Below are 19,100 nucleotides of genomic sequence, written 5' to 3' on the forward strand. Positions count from 1 at the left end.
ATGATTCGCGCGACCGGTGACTTATGGTCGTCGTTGTACACGTTCGCGGCAGCCAGTGCATAGATGCATATTCAAACGGAGCCGATCGATCGGCACGATGTTCGCCGATAACCGAGAGTTTCCCTTTCGCGGACAGAATGCGGCTCGCTCTTCCTTTTTCTCGTGCTGTCGAACCGCGGACCCTCTTCGCTGTAATTTTCCACTGGTTTTCTCCGCGCGTCGAAGATCATTACCCGATGCCGATCGTGTCCGATCGAGCCTGAATTCCCAGGATTCCCGTGGATCTTAATCCCCCCCGGATCGATGCGGCGCGGCGCGGCGCGACGGCCGCGTAGATTTGTTTCGGCCAGTCTCGCGGACGGGATCGAGAACGGTCTTAAATCGTCCGCGAGGATCGAGTTTCGCGACGTTCGAAGGCCGCTGATTGCGATTTATGTCACGCACGGAAATTTCGCGGCGCGAGCTCGATCCAGATCCTCGATCCTGAATCAAGCCGATCGCGCGTCGACTCGCGCGATTGTGCTCGCCGGTGCGGTGAACAAGATACGAGAAGGACAACCGTGTCCAAGTGGAATTCCTAATATTTCCCGGTCGCGGGCAGGAAATTTCGCGACTGACAGGTGGAAAATAAGTGGCATTGTCGCTCCTAGCCCGGGCGTTACTCTTCGTTAAGAGTGACAGTGGGTGTTCGAGAGTTATGGCCGACAGCGGAGCCGACTAGAATATTCCGTTTCGTAGGCCGCCCCGGGAAAAAACGAGGAGGAAACGCATAGTCTTGACAAATGAACAGTCGGTAGGAATTCATTCCAGAGGTGGTCAACGTTATTGATTAATGGCACGCTCGAGGGAGTGGTTGACAGTCCGAGTCTCTTATAAAACAAGTCGATTTCATCAGCATTCTAAAGAAACCATGAGAATGTATCGGAAACTTTCGTCCGTTTGTTGCCGAAGTCGATGGACACGATGATTCACTTTCTACAGTGAAATACGTGTACGTGCATATTTATCAGTATTTTAATATCTCCGTATTTCTTCGGTCGAGGGAATTTATATTCGGAATTTTGACTCGGAAATTCTTACAGAATAAATATAATTACTGCGTTTCATGGATGAACTTTGCCGAAAAATATTCCATATTTCTTGAATGCATCCTTGGGAGTAGGTGCGAAAACAGGAAAAATATTACGAATATTTAGGAGCATCGATGGGATTATTTCCAACATCCGAAATTTATTAAAGAAAAACTTTTATGCTGCTGGTCGCATTGTCGTGCACAGGCGGCGAGAATGAGCGAAATTCGCCGCGAGCGTGGTCGCGGTGGGCAATAACATCGAGCAAACAGTCCGTGAGAAAAAGATCTCGTTCGTTGGAGCCTGTCGGGAGGCTCGAACACGCGTTGCCCAGGCTGATTTACACTTATTATTAATCCAAATTGTAGGGTGAGAAAGCGGGCCGGCCCTTAAATTGGATTGTGGCAATAAAAGCTACCCTTCCGCGCGAGACGCGCCGCTGCACGCATACAAATCGTGTTGGGTGAAAAAGAATTGCGACGATGAAGCCCGTTCCGTCTTTCTCTTGGTCGGGGCATATCCGGCCGGTTTTCCTTTTAACGAGGAGAGCGGCAATTGTTCTTAATGAACGAATGACCGGCGCGGCGACGCGCGACAGTCTCGGAGACAGTCTCGGTTAGACGAATTTAGTGTCCCCGACGCGATCGATCGACTCGCAGACGTTGACTCGCGATCGGAGCCTCTCTTTATCGATCCATCGATCGGTCTCTCGCTTGACCGGATGATACGATTAACGCCGGAATTTTCTCTGGTCGGAACGCGATTTCCTAGGAGAACGCGACACTTTGACCCCAGCGATCAATCTCCGCGGCGCAGGGTGCCTATTAGAGGATTAGACGGCACCAGACGTCTCCGGTGGGCGTGTTCTAAGGAGATCCAGGATTAATTTATTAGCCGATGCAATTATCCGTTGCTCGATGCAGCAGCCCTCGCGAGCAAATCATGCATACCGTAGCTCCGAACGTGTCCCGAGCGCGCGCGTACGCGGTTCGCTAATGGCGATGTTGATTTAAGGCGGCAAGTTCGAACGATCTCGTCGAAAGCTGACCGCTACCGGTCTTAAATAATCGTTTAATTGCGATCTTATTAAACGGCACACGGCACGGCACGGCACGGCTCGGCTCGGCTCGGCTCGGCTCGGCAGCGAGCCGATCGCCGACGATGCGGCGCGGTGGCAGTCGATGCCAGTCGAACCAATAGAACATTTCACCGCGGCAAATGATGGGAAATAAACTGACTCGGAATTACGCGTACTAGAAATCCAAATATGGCCTGTTTAATTGAATTTTCTTCAGCATACGTACAGCCCGTGGAGAACGCCTCGAACCAAATGCGACTGGAAATTGATGGTTGCGGCAAAAGTTCTGGCTGGGATAGCTACTCGATTTTACGAGGGAAATTTGTAGCTGGTAGCAATTACATTGGTTTCAATCAACGAAAATAGTTTCTCAAGTTCAACCAATTCATTTATGAAAGTTCGATGCTTGATGTTTTCGTGTACAGAATCGTAATGCCTGCGTGATTCGCCGAGTTGCTTGAAACTTCCATTATAGAAGTAACGATACAATGAAATCCACAAAATAACGAATACATAAACTATTTTCTTCTAAATATAAATATCAGAAATATACCACTTTTACACCCATAGTTCCTTGTTGTCCATTAGATTCGTCGATAGTATCACAGTTGCACGGTACTTGAGCAAAGTTGCAGCGTGTCTAGAATAATATAGTCTACACAGGTTAATAGAGCTACCTACCGAAATATAATTAAACTATATAATTTTGTAACAAGTTCTAAAGTAAGGCAGGTCATGTTAGACCGCGAAGGGTAAAGACTAACGAGAAACAGTATTCAGCAGTAAAAGACTATAATTATTCTTTCCCGAACCCAAATCGAGTTGAATCTTCTTGACCTCAGAAACAAAAATTGTAGTTTAATCAACGCGTTTCATTCTTCGCATCGATGCTTCGCCATATCGTGTCAGGCGTCAAAGGTTCGAACCGGTCTTTCACAAAGAACCGTATCTCCTGGGATTGATCATCGCATACCCGGTGTTCGTAACATCGTTTCATCATCGTTACAAAATAAAATCTTTGCGCGTAAACTATCCGCGGTGAATTAACGCGTGTACCTATTCATTAGAAAGATGACGCAGTACGAACGGAGAAAGTATTACGGAACGTCTTCTTCGAGGAAACAAGTTCGAGTAAATACATAATAGGGGTTGGTACCTGGAGAGATGGAGAGAGAGAGAGAGAGAGAGAGAGAGAGAGAGAGAGAGAGAGAGAGAGAGAGAGAAAGAGAAACAGAGAGAGAGAGGCGCCACGTTTTCCCGTGCGTGGATAATCATACGTCGAAGCTTATTTCGATCAAGCGGACAGCGAAATCGTGAGACGATGGACCCTAGCGTGAGAGGCTGACCTTATGATTGCCCGTGGATTCAGCGATGGCCCAAGGGCCTTGACACAAAGATCCAGAGTCTCGATCACCCCACGGCATCTCTCTCCCTCCATGATATTACGCCGACGCCGGCCCCTTGTCTTAATTTTTCCTCCGTAATCATCGTAATCATCCTGCCGTAATACTTTTGCTAGCCAAGCACAACGAAGGGTATCCACCGATACGATCCAAACGGACGGATAGACCGGAGGGTCCGAACAATCGAAGCGAAAGCAATCCGAAGATGGAATATAGGGTTACTCCTGAATTCGGCTCTTTCGCGAAAAACCGGAAATACGAGCAGCGGGGCAGGCTTGCAATCCGATTAGGGTGTATAATACGTATAACAACGTTTAATAACATTCATAACTTTATTCGCCAAACGTTGTGAATATATTTCTGGCACATTGTGGCTAGACGTAAAAGTAGACTGAAAAATATCAATACATCGGTATGCGAGTTGAAAGTTACACGGAGCTGTAAAGAGTAACTCGTCACTTTGATTCTACGAGAGTCTCGGTACTATCGATGCTAGAGCGTTGACGGTGGACGTGTTAATTCGAAGGGAGCGATAAGGTTGTTGTTCCGGAGAAAGGTCGACGCCGAAGAGAAACGTAACGCGGGAGGGACCTTTTCTCCGTTCCGAAAATCGTCGGACACCTGTAACGGCGAGATCCAAGTCGGCAATTAGCAACCTTTCGCTCGCTCCGTCCCTCGGCGAGTTCGAATCCTAATCGTCGGCAGGATCCGCGCGCAGAATCGCTCGTGCGATCGAAGGGAGACATAATTCCTCGTCAACACGCGAGGGGTACATCGCATGCACGGGCAAACGATCGCACGCAACCCGTGGTGTTTACAGAATTTAGAGGCGATTCGAAAGGGTATCGCGTTCGCTGAGGACCGTGCAGGGGGGGGGGGGGGGCCTGGCCTACCTGTTTATCGATTCCATCCGTTCTCTCCGAGAACAGTTTTCGAATGAAACCGATATGAAGACCGATATGAAAACGTTTCGCGTGCAACCCGCTCGCGTTTGACGCGCGTACAGCGCACGGCGCGGCGCGGTGCGGCGCGGCGTCAAGCATAGATCAGCAATTGCACGGGCCGAGAGCGTGCTCGAACGGTTAGGTGGTTCACAATACGGGCCGAGTTATGCAGATAGGGGGCCGTGGATCACTCTCGCGATCAGCGTGTATCAAATCGTTCTAGCCGCGTATTTATTTGTTCTGCCACTCGCGAGGGGCCCCGTGGGACGCTCATGTAAATTGCCATTAGCGAGCCGCGCGCTGGCTACCCATAAGACTCTCTCGTGTACACACAAGCTGAAACAAGTCCCACGGTTCTCTCCCTGTCTCTCTTTCTCCCTCGTTCTCTCTCCCTCTGCTGTTCGATTCTTCCATCGGCACCGGCGTGCCCGGCACACGAATAAAATAACAGAGCCCCACCGGTCTCCGCGGAGTAGCTATCTATTTGCGGCTGGTGTAAATGTTTACGGGCCCGTCAGCCTGGCCCACGGCCTTTTCGAGTGACAACTTCCTGCCGAGTGGCAGCTGCTGCTTTCTCACCGTACCGACTCCAGTGACAATTGAACTGATGACGGTGGGATGGTGGCGCGCGTCGTGTTCTTCCTTGGTGTCTGGCTTCCGACGGATCATCTTCGGGCTAACGAGTCCTGCCGCGATACTCGATAGCTAACCCTGGGGTAGCTTACTCCGTTCGCAGCCGACAGTCTTCGATATTCTTTTCGGTACTTTCATTTCGGTCGATACGTCTGCCGTCTTGGGTAAAAGACGCGACCTGGCCAAAGGAATGCGGCTCTGAATGTCCTCTGGGCATTTCTACCAATGGGCTATCGACTAATTGCATCGGTTCCAAATATATTCTCAAAAAAAATCATTCGTTAACGCTTCGGTCGAAAATGTTAACGTTAAATGTACTTTCTACGGTCTTTTATAATGCATCGGCACATCTTTGGAGCGAATTATTTTACCTTGAATGAAAAAACAAATGTTACATATATCCTTCGATGCTCTCACTCTATCATTTTAAATCCGAATTCGTGGTAGTACGATGCACGGCTCTTCGTACAGTAATTCATTTGATTTAAAACCCGTCAACAATGTACTATCAGCAAAGATGGAAAAGCACTTTCGTTTCGAACATCCCGATGCTAAAAATCGTCAAGATCTAGGTGCGATCGTCTTTCACCACAGCAAGGTACGATCCCGATAAACACAGATATCTTTTCGAATTTTCACACCGAGTACCCACTGAAAACCAGCTAATACAGCTTCCGGGACCCAGAAACACTTTCATCCGGAGCTCCGTTGCTACAAATTGCCAGAATCCCGCTTCGATCATCTTTCTCCGAATCCCCGTAACCCGATCCAGCAAGCCTCGGAGGTACGATCTTTATAAATTACCGAGGATCATCCGACTTCCGAGCGTGGCAGATACGTCTGCGGTGATCTCGAAACACTTTCGTTTCCGAGTCCCGATCGCTAAAAATCGCCGGAATCCCGCATCGATCGTCTTTCACCGAATCCCCTTGGCTCTGTCCAGCTCGACGATCGACGTGTGTACGTACGTACCTGCGGGCGCAGGTGAAAGCCGGAGGATGCTTCAATCGCCGGTATCGAACAAATTATCGCAACAACGCGGCCCGGCAGGGGTGTATTTTTCTCTGGGACGATAATCCCGGCCGATCTAATTGCAACATGCACGGTTGCCAGCCACCGTTGATCCGGCTCGAAACGAGCCATGCGTACACGGGCGCGGGCGCAGAGGTGGTCGTTCTTTCCGGCACGGCGTATGAATTATCTCTGGTCCAACGAGCCCCCTTATCTGGCCGAGGTATTAACTTGTCCGCATTAGCATCTGGAATTCCCATTCGAGCGGTCCACGTGCCCGGGACGTCGAAACAAGTATCTACACCGACGTTGTCAGAGACCGTAACGTTCCTACGAATCTACCACACTTGAGATACCTTTTGCACAGGGGTGGTCCACCTACAGGTAGCCACCTAAATATTTCCTCCGGTTGCGGTGACGTAAAACATACTTTCTACGTGCTTACGCCGAGATCTATTTTCCTCGCTATGGAGTAGATCTTCAAATTATTTTGCAATTACCTCGTCAAATTTACATTCTGCATCGTCGTCGCCATTCGTTTGACATTAACAACAAGCTGGAGGGGTATCGTGGGTATACATAATAGGTATTGTACGTGCGGTATGGTGCGTCGATGGTGATGGCGATGGCGACAGCGACGGTGGACGCCTTCGCCGGAATGCGCCGATTCCGGGGCTCGTGGTGAAACGGAGCGGATCGCGTTCTCGCGAGAGCAATCGCCGGTATATCGCGGAGAGGCTCATAAACCACTTTCCAAGTCGTGCACCGCGGCTCATTGTTGCGCGATAACGGGGACCTCTTTCCAGGTGTCCGACGCCGTGCGTCGTATGCTAATGCCGCCGCGCATGCCGTTGTCCTACCTCCCTCCGGGGATAAATTTATGGCGAATTCGAGGTTTTCCCCGTTTGGTTCCGGAAGCAAGGCCGGGCGTGAAAGTACAAGTGCGTTTGTCGCCCGCGAACCAAAACCCGTGTCGCAGGCGTCCATTACCGGTCGGTCGAACGATAAAAGTGATAATCGATCGACACCGATAGCGAAATTACAACCTTGCGCGCAGGCGACGGAAAGCGGAAATACGAGCGAGGGCGGGTGGTCGCGTTAGCGCAGTCCGATCGGACAGCGACGGGTGGTTATGGTTCTTAGGAAAATGGGAAATATGCTCGTTTCCTTATTTAGAGTCGATGTCCGATTTGTTTTTTTACTGTTTCGATAATCGAGTTCTAATGATATTTTACGTCGAAACATAAAACTTAATGTATCGAGGCTTAATAGAATAATCGACGACTGCGCGGGTGTCGAAGCGAGTTCCCCGCGCAACAAGACTCCCCCAAGATAAAACTGTTCAAACACGAATTTCGAGAACGTACACACGCAGCTCCCCCAAGCCACATATATTATTGGTCGGAGTGGATGATATTATTCACGGCGGAAGAGGCGATCCTCGGCAGACGTTCACGCATCGATACGTGACTCCGTAACGCTGATACAGCGGATCGTATGCTCGGAAGCGGGTCGACAGGGTGTTCAGTATCGGTAACGAGACGCTGGGAAATTAGATTCCCGTGAAGAGCACTCGAGGATCCAACCGAGCCGAGCTCCAGAAAAATAACGATCCGCCGCGGGAACTTGCGTAAACGGTTGCGTAAAAGTGGGGCGTCGTATCGACTCGATCGACCGACACGGATATTCTAATTAAGGACAGATCGGCCCCGAGACGTTTCGTATAAATCAGCCGGTAATCTCGCCTGTGGCTTATCAATGAATAATGGCTACCGGCGGTCGACCTTTACCAGCATGTTTCTTAATACGTCGCTTCAAAGTCGGATTATCAGCAGGCCACCTAAAATGTTCGATATATCGTTGATCGAACATTACGCGGCAGTTGTCGCGCGTACATTGATCCAGTGCAATAACGGATTAATCAATTTGCCCGGAATGCTGGCGACGTCGCCTGCTCCCTACCGATTTATTGGCCCCTCCCATACTGTTCCCGCAGTGTCCCTACAGAGGCGAAATTTCCGATGTCTCCTAAATCAGAGGATCGATCGAGTCAAAATCATAGGAATTGTAATGGTATTTACTTGTTTCATTCTTGATACGATAGAACCTCGATTATCCGAACTCTCCGAATACGCGCTTCGCGTGTAATCAGTTCGTTTTAAAGGGATTATCTTTAGCTAAAAAAAAAAAAAAATAGAAAATAATCGGTGAGTTGAGCAGTTATTCTCTAAAAAAATTACTAAAAATTGGTAAAAAATGGCACTCGAAACCAGAATAGCTTGTTGAACCGGAGCGTCGCGGCGCGGCGAATGGAAGCGTCGCGCGTCGGCCCTGGTGGTCCTCCGTATCGGTTTCGCAGGTATTCGTGCCGGGGGCGGTGAGGGGGTGCGGGGGAGTAGGAAGAATGGCGTTCCCAGCAAGGTTCATCGGGAACGTCCCTTTCGCTGTTCCATAGAAAGCGACACGAGGGTTGGGGTCTGGCACGAAAACGTGGGCCGCGATCGTCTCGTTCCCGCGTGCCTCTGACAGGACAGGTTCACGAGGCTGCCGGGGCCGAGTCACGTTGATATTTATCGGCGTGTTTATCGGTAGGTAGGTATACCATACGCGCGCGTGTTACGACTGCCGGCCGCGCCGATCGAACGCACCGGTCGCCGACATTGTTAACGTTTCTATGATTAAACGGCCTTTGCGGAGGCTGGCATGAAACTTATGAAGTTACCAGTTAGGAAAGAAGTTTGCCTTGCTGTCAGACCTGCGCGCGGCGCGGAGCGGCTGATAGAGCTGTCCGGGGAGCCGCTTGTGCAAAAATCCGCTCCGGCTGTGCCCGCGCTGAACGCTCGAGCGAGTCGAACCGACGACGAGACAATGCTGCCGCGATTTTTACGGGATGCTCGACCGATCAAGATACCCGGAGTTATTCGAACAGGTCGAATCTTTTTCGGGCCCGCCTAGAAATATTGCTCCAACTGTCCCGGCCGGTTGAAGCGTTCTATCGCCGGATAAATAGATAACAGATAGACAAGGAATGTGTTGTATAGGTATAGGGCGGGGGACGGGGGACGGGGGACGGGGGACGGGGGACGGGGGACGGGGGACGTATGGGCGACATAACTGTCGCGTAATGGACTGGAGTGAACGAGCTGGGTGTAATGGAGTAAATGGTCCAGATACAGCAGATAGAACCGATGACATGGGCGAAGCGGATCACATTCTATGCTGGCTGCTACACGCGATAAATCTTTCATGTATGTACCGTGTAAGTACCGACTACCTACTTGTTCCCGAAATATTCGACAGACGGGATTTTTATCGTCTTCCGAACGATGTCAGGTGTTTATCAATGGTCCACTGTACGTTTCAGCCTCTGATATAGAAAATAAAATTACTAGACAGCAAATCCACGTCACGGCTGTCTTCTAATCCCAACAATTATTTCATAAAATCGCGACTGCTACGAATGCAGAAAGATTCGCGATTCCATCGTTACGCGAAAGATATACTGGACGGTTGAGAAGATTCCGATCCACGCGGGGTTAATTCGACGAATCAATGGGTACTTGATAAATTTGGTCCGCGGCACGGGAAGCAAAACGAATGGCACGCGTTCTCCTATAAAGCGCAATTTCTGTAACGAGCAACCGGCCGAGTCTTCCGACACGAAGATTGCGGATCTCGGTTTATTATCCCGGAGAGGCCATAGTTTGTATTGGCGCGTAATGCGTGTCCCTGATGCGTATATTCGCGGAAGCTTCGCCGGGGACGATGACTATCAACGCCGGGAAGGCATGCGACTACCAACCGCTGATCCTCGCGAGGTGACACGGTCACCGTCACCGTTGGAAACTGGGAAATAGAGAGATCGGATAAGCTGGCTGTCCACCGGGTAGACGACAGACCAATTATGTTGCTCCGGCGTGAAACTCGCCTCGCGTTGTGCATTCTATGTTCGCATGCGCTCGCGGTGCCATGCCGGAGAAATCGCGACTATATCGAGGCATTACCATAATACGACGCTTCTGTTTCCACGGAACCGCGAAAAAATCCGCGAAACACACCGCGCCGTGGAGCTCGCCAAGAACCGTATCAGAGGAGATGTAAATAATAGGCGATCGGTTCCCGGGAGAAAATATTTCTCGGAATCATAGCGAGCGTTTATGCTAATTCGCATTTTTTTGGGGCCAACGCGCTCGCACGGCTATCATTGCCGAGCTTTTGCCTTCGATACACGTGGCTCCAAGAGCTTGCGCGTTTATCGTCTGTTATTCCCTCGTCGTGGCCAAGTCTACAGTTTCATCCAACTATCGGAGATTGTACGAGATCGTTTCAATTCCAAGGTCTGTATTGCCCGTTTACGTTGTTTCTGGATATTCGTGTAAACGAATAGACATCCTCTCTAGCACTGTTCAGAGAAATCATGGACACACTGTAACTGCATAGAACCCGAGATCTACACTGCTAGACAAAGTAACCAGACACTTTACGTATTCGTATACATATTTCGAGTACTTGAAGGTGGGAAATGTACACTTTATGCACCCTGTGTATCATCTCCAGCGTAAATTGGTAATAACCGATAAAATGAAAAATTATAGTATTTACGGTTTATGCGAAGTTGCTGCACACTAGATCGACTAGAAAATGTTTCCGTACGTTTTCATTAAATTGAGATTAATATATTGTAAGGGTTGGTTGTTCTATTCGAAAACGTTCTGCCATCTTGCAGTGCCTTTATCGCAATATCTATTGAGAATGCAACGATATAAAAACTCATATAAAACAAAAAATTTTCCATGCCCCTATCAAATTCGTGTTCTCTTCTCCAATACATCGTAAAAGCGGCGTTAAATCGAGCTACAGTTCGCGAAAACAAAACAAGTATTAACGTGCAACTTGTTCGAAGCCAGTTGCTAGAAATAATCTGGTTGCTTTATCCTCAAATGATATGCCCCCAGCCAATCGATCCAAGAGCTCCATAGGGGACAGCAACCTAAAGTTCCGACCCTAAAGTTCTGAGCCGGAATTATCGGAAAAGTAATCGAGAAAAGGGGGATCGCGGAGCGTGTCGTTATCGTGGCACATTCAACATGGGAATGTAAATGAGCCGCGGCGTTAGATTTCCGTTATCGACGAGATCCGCGGCAATGGCAGCGGGAGTGTTTAAATCGCGGTGTTGGCTTATCTCGTGGTCCTTATCTTTACGCGGCTGCGGTTCTCGCTTTATCGGAACCAGTTCACTCGTGCCGCGAGCAGACGATCTTGCACCCGCCTGCATCCGCTCGCATCCGCTTGCACCCGCTTCCGCTCGCCAGCTGCCGTCGTTCGTTGCTTGATCTTCGGAGACACGAGTCTCCACCGGCTGCACATCTTGCGAACGCGGTTTGAAGTATCAAGATAAAAGTATCAAAAAATGTCGAAAAGTCTAAATAACCTATAGATTATGATTAAATGTATAGTATCGTCGTCGATCCTACAAAATGAAATCGATGAGCAGTAACTCAATCTCGTGTGTCTCGAGCTAAGCCCTGGTCCCATATTTAGGGTCGCGCAGACACATCGTCTCCTTCATAATTCTCCGCCGCCTCATTTGCATACTTCGTGTTCCAAATTCCACATTCCCCGGGCCACGGTGCTGCAATTACGCGTATCTCACCGGGACGGCATTCTGTCGTCTATCCGTTCCTCGCGCGCAATTCTTTCTCCACGGTCTTCTCGGTCGCATTCCGCCTTTCTCTCTCTCTCTCTCTCTCTCTCTCTCTCTCTCTCTCTCTCGCCTCTCCGCAAGCCTGTTCATCGGCATTCTTTTTACTCTGTTTCCACGTTTTTTAGCGGGCACTGCTCGTATCTACACACGCCTACGCGTGACTATCTCGCATACCAGGTTTATGCAAATGCACGCGAGTATCCGCGCTCGCCGCGCCGCGCCGCGCCGCACCGCGCGGCGTAGGAGCTCGCTTAATATTATCCCCGGCCTCGTGTGACCTTATTTTTACGAGGCACTTTTACAAACTTACGACCTGCTCGCCTCTCCTCGCTCCTCGGAGCCCACCCTCGCGCTCCTTCTCGTCTCGCACGCCGAAAAAATAGGGGGACTCGCTTGGAAGACCGCCAGCCAAGCGGCCAAACGAATCTTCCGAACGATCAAACGCTTATCCGGACGACCGTGATCGTTTCATGTGAAATTCAAAACGCGCGCACCTCGTGAAAAACTACGACGTCGTCCGACGCACAGTGGGCCGTTTCTATAAAGTAGGTGGAATTAATTCAAACATTTTCATGTCATGAAATATGTTAAGACCAGGTTTTTTCGAAAGCTAAGACAACTTGATTGGGATAGACTGAAAAAGACACATACTTGTATCCGATCTTATTTGCCACGTTCTGTTTCTAAGCAAATATTTGCTTGCCGAGAAAGGTGGGGACTATAGAATTTATACAGCTTACATTTTGCTTACCATATCTATTGTCACCATGCATTGTATCTTAGACTTTTATGATATGCAAGAAAAAGGTTATAAGAGCAAATTGTGAAAATGAGCTGACATCTGTTGGACAAAAGTGTAAGACAGTAGTACAAAAATGGTCGGTTATTTTCTGGAAACAATATAAAAGGTACTCTTCTTTATGCGTGTAAAATTTGAACGGGGTCATCGATATTCTGCTGGAATTGTAAAGCAATTTGAGCAATAGTAAGTAGCCAAAGATGTGTGCAAAATTGAAAAATACCAAACCATTTTTGATTCTATGACTTGTCTAACATTGCCGGCCCAGAATGGAAATAACCCGTTGGTGCAAGATCGAAAGGAAAATTTCGATCGAGGGAGCCAATCGGTGGAATTTGGGATTGTTTCGGCTCCCGTTGGTTCACTAAATTAACCGATCAAGGTGTCAACCCCCGGAACAGCGCCCCACCGAATCCATGGGTTGAAATCGTGCCAATCGGCGGGGCGCGCGAGGAGCCAGAAGAAATTTATACGGAAGATCGGTCGGACAATCGATGGCCGACTATGGCTGGCCGACCTTATTACATGCTCGAGTAAGTTTGGAGCGCGACACGCGATCAATTTCAGGCTTACGTTGGCCAGCCAGCGGAATGACATTCTTATTACGGCTCGAAGAGAAGGTCGTACGGGGGTTTGCGGGGGGTGAGAGTGCTCGATCCACGGGAATATTCGACGCGGGAACGCGGGAACGCGGGAACGCGGTAACGAACGAGGCCGCGAACAATGTACGAATAATTTTCTAAAGCCGCCTTTAGAAAGAAGTACCCTGCGAGAACAAGCTATCATTAATTATATGCTCGTGTCCAGGCATGTTGGAATGCATATACATTAGCATAAGACCGATACGCGAGATAGCCGTGTGTAGGTGTGTACAAGCGTCCGAGAACATAAAGCCGGCTGGATTTTAGAAAAAGGACGGCAGAACGAAAAACGAAGAAAGTAAAACTGCGAATGGAGGGAGGGAGGGAGAGAGAGAGAGAGAGAGAGAGAGAGAGAGAGAGAGAGAGAGAGAGAGAGAGAGAGAGAGAGAACGAGGAAGAGGAACGATGGGAAAAAAAGTAAGTGGAAGCGAGAGAGGGAAAAGCGATTCTGCAAGGAAAGCGCAGATACCACGGATACTCTATAATCCGAGCAGATAAACGATGTAGAACGAACGAGGCTATCGTTACCATTTTTCTTCTTCAGTTGGCGAACACCGGCGAACTGGCGAATCGCAAAGGCGCGTGCAGAAACGCTTGCAGAACGCCCCGCTGCGTGATCGAGCGCGTTTATCAGCGTCTAAATTCTGCTGATAAAACGGAAATCTTAGCCAACCCGGGATAAGCACGGAGAGTCCGATGACTACGATCCGGGCATTACCGTTACCATTGGCTCGAGTTTCACGGCAGTCGGAAAACCAAGGGCAGCGTAGATTTTATGGTTGTTTCGATAACTGTTCAAGGCGCGCCGAGCACGCCGTAAAACTTCGACCGTTTTACAAGGCTCGTCTACGGCGCGGCAGCGGCGACGCTGTCTTTCGTCGCGAAACTCGAACGCGGCCGACGAGGTGGTTAACGCGGGATTATAGGAGCGCTGTTACCGTGTCTTAACTCCGATACATTTAGGACCCTGAAATTGAAAGTCGATCAATTTAAAAGACGAATTTTGTGTCGAACGTCTCCGCGTACACTGCGAACTGTGCGGTAGTAGCGAACGCTTCTTCGACTCGATCGAATATTTAAACGAGTAATTAAATCGCGCGGAATGAAACGGCAGTCGGTTCGGTAAACGCGAGAATAAAGGCGGCCGTGGTCGGGTCGGGTCGGGCTTATTAATTGCGCCGTTACGCCAATGCGGTTCGGGACTCGAGCGTATTAGCATACGCTTGGTATGCGAGGTGCAGTGGTGCGTGGGTGTATATAGACACCGGGGAACGCGAGTCGGGAAAAATGGCAAAGGTGGCGAGGAATGCGAGAGGGAAGAAGAGGAAAAAAGCTTTGGACGGGGAACAGACGCGGAGGAAACGGTGACGATCGCGGTGGTAAAAACACGCGCGACACCTTGCCACTCCGATCGATGTATCGTTCGTGTTCCTATTATGCGCCCGGGATACGGCGGTGGGGCCCGGCCGGTTTTATTCGCGTTTCACAGCGACGCGACGCGGCGCGGCGCGAGAGGCGGAACGACGACAGGTAACAATACTTGGTAGCGCGTTGGAAGCACGTAAGTGCATGGAAACGCGAGGTAACGCTGCCGAGAGCTCGAATGCTTCGGGAAGGAACGCGGTAAAGCAGCGGCGATAAAGCGAGAACCGTGGTTGCGTAAAGATAAAGCGGCCGATACGCGCGCCCGCTCCTCGGTTTAAACGTACCGGTGCGGTGCGGCGCGGCGCGGCGCGGCGCGGCGCGAGCATTCGTCCGCGCGAGAACTTAACGCCATGTCCAATTTGCATTATCACCGGCTTCCCCCCTTTAACGATCCAAGATACAACCGCGTGGCATGACAATTCCGTTTATCGCGCGCCTCTTCTCGTCTATGTCTGTCGTCCGTCGACGATGGGCCGACGCCGACACGCGGTCCTCGCTCCCTCCAATTTTCACGACCCTCGCACAAGATGACATGGATTTACTCTTAGCGTTCTTCGTATCTTGGGAACTATTAACTCGACTCGCGATGGAAATTTTGAACAGAACTTGCGAAATACGTATGTTATTCGTTTCCTTTGAACCGAAACAACTACTTCTACTTTGTTGTTGTCGATACGAAGGGTGTTTCGTTTGAAGTTTCCTATAGAATTATTTTCCAAACTGGGCTTTCCCTTGTTGTCAAAAATATTTTGAATAAAACTTACTCTGCGAAACAAGAATATCAAACGAAATGGTCAAGTACACGCTGTGCCGTTCGACCCCGTATTACTGCTCTATCGATTTACGCGTTTAGCGCTGCTGCGCGCGTTTCGTACTACGGTAGGCAGCTGCTGCCAAAACATACTTTATAGCTGGCACAGAGCACCGACAATGCCAGCCCACGATACACAGCTCCAACAATACAAACTCGGATCATTCGTTCGGACCCAGACAAACGACTGCTGCTCCAGCCAATTGACCTATTCAAGCGGTCGCGTCGGATCGAACACTTTTTCCACGAGCCTAATATCCGAATGTAGCTACCGCCCACGGCAACAATCGTGTCTGCATATACCGGTGTATCACGGGAGTTCTATCGACTGTGCAGTATACTCACCGAGACAGGTGATCGCATGATCGGCTGGCGGTCGTAGGACATTCCGAGCCCAGGCTGCCCTCAAGACCTCGAGGGCACAGGGTGGTCCTCCGACCATAAGCACGCCCGGTGACACGTGACCCTTGTACCTGAGTTGTCGGGTTGCGTCCACCAGAGCTGCGTTCCACCAGCATTTGGAGTTTGCCTCCAAGAAGCTCTGAAACAGCAATCAATGGCAATTTTGTTAGTTTCATTTATGCTATACGTACGCTTCGTTGTCTTTGCCTTACAGCTTCGGAAAGGAAAATCATAATGCGAGCAGGCGACTCTCGACGCCGTAAAACGCACTCTCGCTTTCAGATAACGCGGTTTCTTTGCTATTTGCAAGCCAGCTTTCGGCACCTTGACACGTTCTCTGGGATAATAAAAGATTGATCGTCGATTCGGTAGTTCCATCGTCTGCTATGTTTAGAATTTCAACAGTCTTTATGGACACGTCTCGCTTGCGTGTGATAATTTATTCTAAACGATGCTTCTTCTCGACGTTGCCTTTTTACCGCTGTCATAAAATTCATTTTGCGCATATCGTTTGAAGCCAAGACATGTTGGACGATCATCGATTATTTATCAAACTGTTCATACACTTAGGCAGAGTACCATTGTTAAAAATCTTTTAAAATTGAAATAGAATAGTCTATAATTTTGAACTATTTAATTCGTCTTGTACTCCAAGAAAAGAGTACCATGTATGTATCAGTAGAGACTTTCTAAACGTAGGAATCAATGGGGGACCATCGATTTTTACAAAGTTTCACGAATATTTTCTTTCATTCTCGCAGAGTGAGTGCAACCTATCGTTAACGAGGACATCGACGTCGATCGACGGAGACCACCGCGACCGGTGAACGACCGACTGCTCGATCGCTCCCAGAGGAACCGATTCGGATCTTTTTCCCTGCGGTTGCGCAACATACGGAGAACCGTACAAAGCCACCACGAATTGTCGTCTACAGCGTCGTAACAACGATACATCCTCCATTATCGGGATGACGGTCGTAGAGGAGATAGAATCTTGGCGGGAGGAGATTCATCCTCTGAAATACGGTCGAGCCGGTAAGTGTTTACTGCCGGCGGGGGGGAGGGTGTGGGGCTGCGTTTGGGTTCACCCCTCTCGTAACTCTCGGAGAAACTGTGCCACCCTCGCAACGTTTCCCCCGATATATCCCCCGCGTGGTTACTGCCGGTCTACATAGGCGTGGGCCCATCATGGGGACGGAATAAGCCAGACACTGCTCGTAAACGAACGGCCCCGCAGGATTTTCACCGACTATTGCCCCGTCCCTGCTCTCGCTTTTCCCTTTCTTGCGATCGTTTCCGCTTACCCGGATCCCTCTTCTTCGCGGTAAGCCATGAAATTAGAGAGAAGTGTCCGCGCCGATTGGTCGATACGCGCCACCGTGATTCATTGTTGGCTTTCTGCGGATCGAACAGTGCATTATACTCGTGTCCCCGTTCACAATGATCGTATCCACTCGAGGTAGGAAGCCCCCCCCCCCCCCAGCCGTAACTCACGCTGTTCTCCAAAGCTGTTCGCTCACCGGAATCGGGAAATATTGTTTGTTATTACCGTTGAAAGCATTATTGCCCGAGAGTTATTAATGATTTATGTAACTCGATAGAAAGCGGGCACCCTTGTGCAACGCATTACAGAAACCCAGAGAAAAAGTCCCATTCGAATGAACTGTAAAGCCCGACGATTCGGCGGCGAGGATCAGATAATCCACGGTCTTTGCCGCGTTTCTTCGCGATCGGTATGTCGACGATAACGAGGGATTTGGGAACTCGAGTTGCTGTTACGCTGTCATTTTCGCGTTACATATCCTACCGTGCTTTCCTGGTGGCCGTCGCCGTCGCCGCCGCCAACTTAATTACAGTGCTGTTGATCGTTTCTTGTTTCGTTCGAAAGTCCGCCCTGTTCTTTGCTTTCTCAAAGACCGCTTTGCCGCGATGGCGATGTTCGATTCGGGCAGCTTGTTTCTTCGAATCGTTCCGTTCGAACTAGCCTTTTTACCCTGTCCTGTAATATCGATCTCACGGGCAATTTGGCGGAGGCCAGCAGCGGCACAAAGCGATTTTCCTTCCTCCCCGCGGTCCCTGTTCTCGCATCGAACGCAGACCAGGCTGAAGGGCCCTCCGCCTGGTCCGGCTCGCTGCACCCGACAGGACATTTTTCACCTCCAGCCTCGATTGAAAACACTCAACCCCCGGGACACTCCTCCCGGAGGCAGGCGTCGCGAATAATTCCGTCACGTATCGACCGTCGTGCCACTCGTGCTCACCGGCTGTGACTTTTTCGCTAATGCCACCGAATTTCGAGGGGGGCTGCTCGAACGCGGCACACCTCGGAACGTTTCTCCTAATACATGCATCGCCTCTACCGGTTTTCGAAATATTATCCAGCGATGTTCGTCTTGCCGCCAATGGGCCGCCGAAAGAGACTTAACGTTACAACTACCGAGCCCAAAACGAATCTACATTCTTTTGTAATAATAACAGGAACGAATTTATTCAGATTTCAATTTCGGTTGTTCGTGTACGAAAACAGTTGCATATTAATAGTAACGCTTACCCGATGACGAGAAGAGGCAATACTAATGTTGTTAAGGTGGTTATTGGTTATTAGAATAGATAACAAATCATTGCGGAATGATGTAGCGTAGCAGAACACAAGATTTTCCATAGAACGACGAAGCGAGAAAATGAATTGAACCTAAAATAAAAACCAGAAAGTGTACATGTTTGTCGCCTAGAAACTTTCGAACGGTAAACTCTGGGGACACGGAATGTGCCTCATTGCGCACGAAACTGGCTAATCTAGATGAACGCGAGTATTTTCAGCTCGTTATGGCCTACCCTTTCCCAGTTACGTGTCAATTAACGAGTTAATTTAAATACCGGGCGCAGCCGAGTAGTAAAGTTGTCGTGTAAAAATGAATTTTGAAACGTTCCGAAGCAAACTGCGACGTTTTCGTCGAATTGTCGTCGCTCCAGCACATTTCCCTTTCGTTCAACCGACCGTAATAGCGGTCTCCTTATTTCGATTTCATTGTGTTTCACGGTTTTCGCGGCGCGTTCACCTAAAAATACAGCGCGTAGAAAGTATTTGATGGGGCGGCGGGCGGCGGGCGGCGGGCAGCGTCCCGTTAACCGCAAGAATCGTTGACTTCGGCGTCAGCGACGGCGCGGTGCAGCAGCCA

At 49.6% G+C, this 19,100-nt stretch overlaps 1 protein-coding gene across 2 annotated transcripts in view; it reads right to left on the minus strand.

The window, feature by feature from the left end:
- The window catches only part of Knockout (Stork-head domain-containing protein knockout), a 138,188-nt gene that overhangs the window by 34,955 nt on the left and 84,133 nt on the right, over window positions 1–19,100 (minus strand). For both annotated transcript variants that reach the window (XM_076787372.1, XM_076787373.1), the window contains exon 3: window positions 15,865–16,060. In XM_076787372.1, coding sequence (XP_076643487.1) covers window positions 15,865–16,060 — 196 coding nt within the window. The remainder of the gene's footprint in view (window positions 1–15,864; window positions 16,061–19,100) is intronic.

The sequence above is a fragment of the Halictus rubicundus genome, chromosome 4, assembly GCF_050948215.1.
Source record: "Halictus rubicundus isolate RS-2024b chromosome 4, iyHalRubi1_principal, whole genome shotgun sequence".
In the NCBI taxonomy this organism is placed as follows: Eukaryota; Metazoa; Arthropoda; class Insecta; order Hymenoptera; family Halictidae; genus Halictus; species Halictus rubicundus.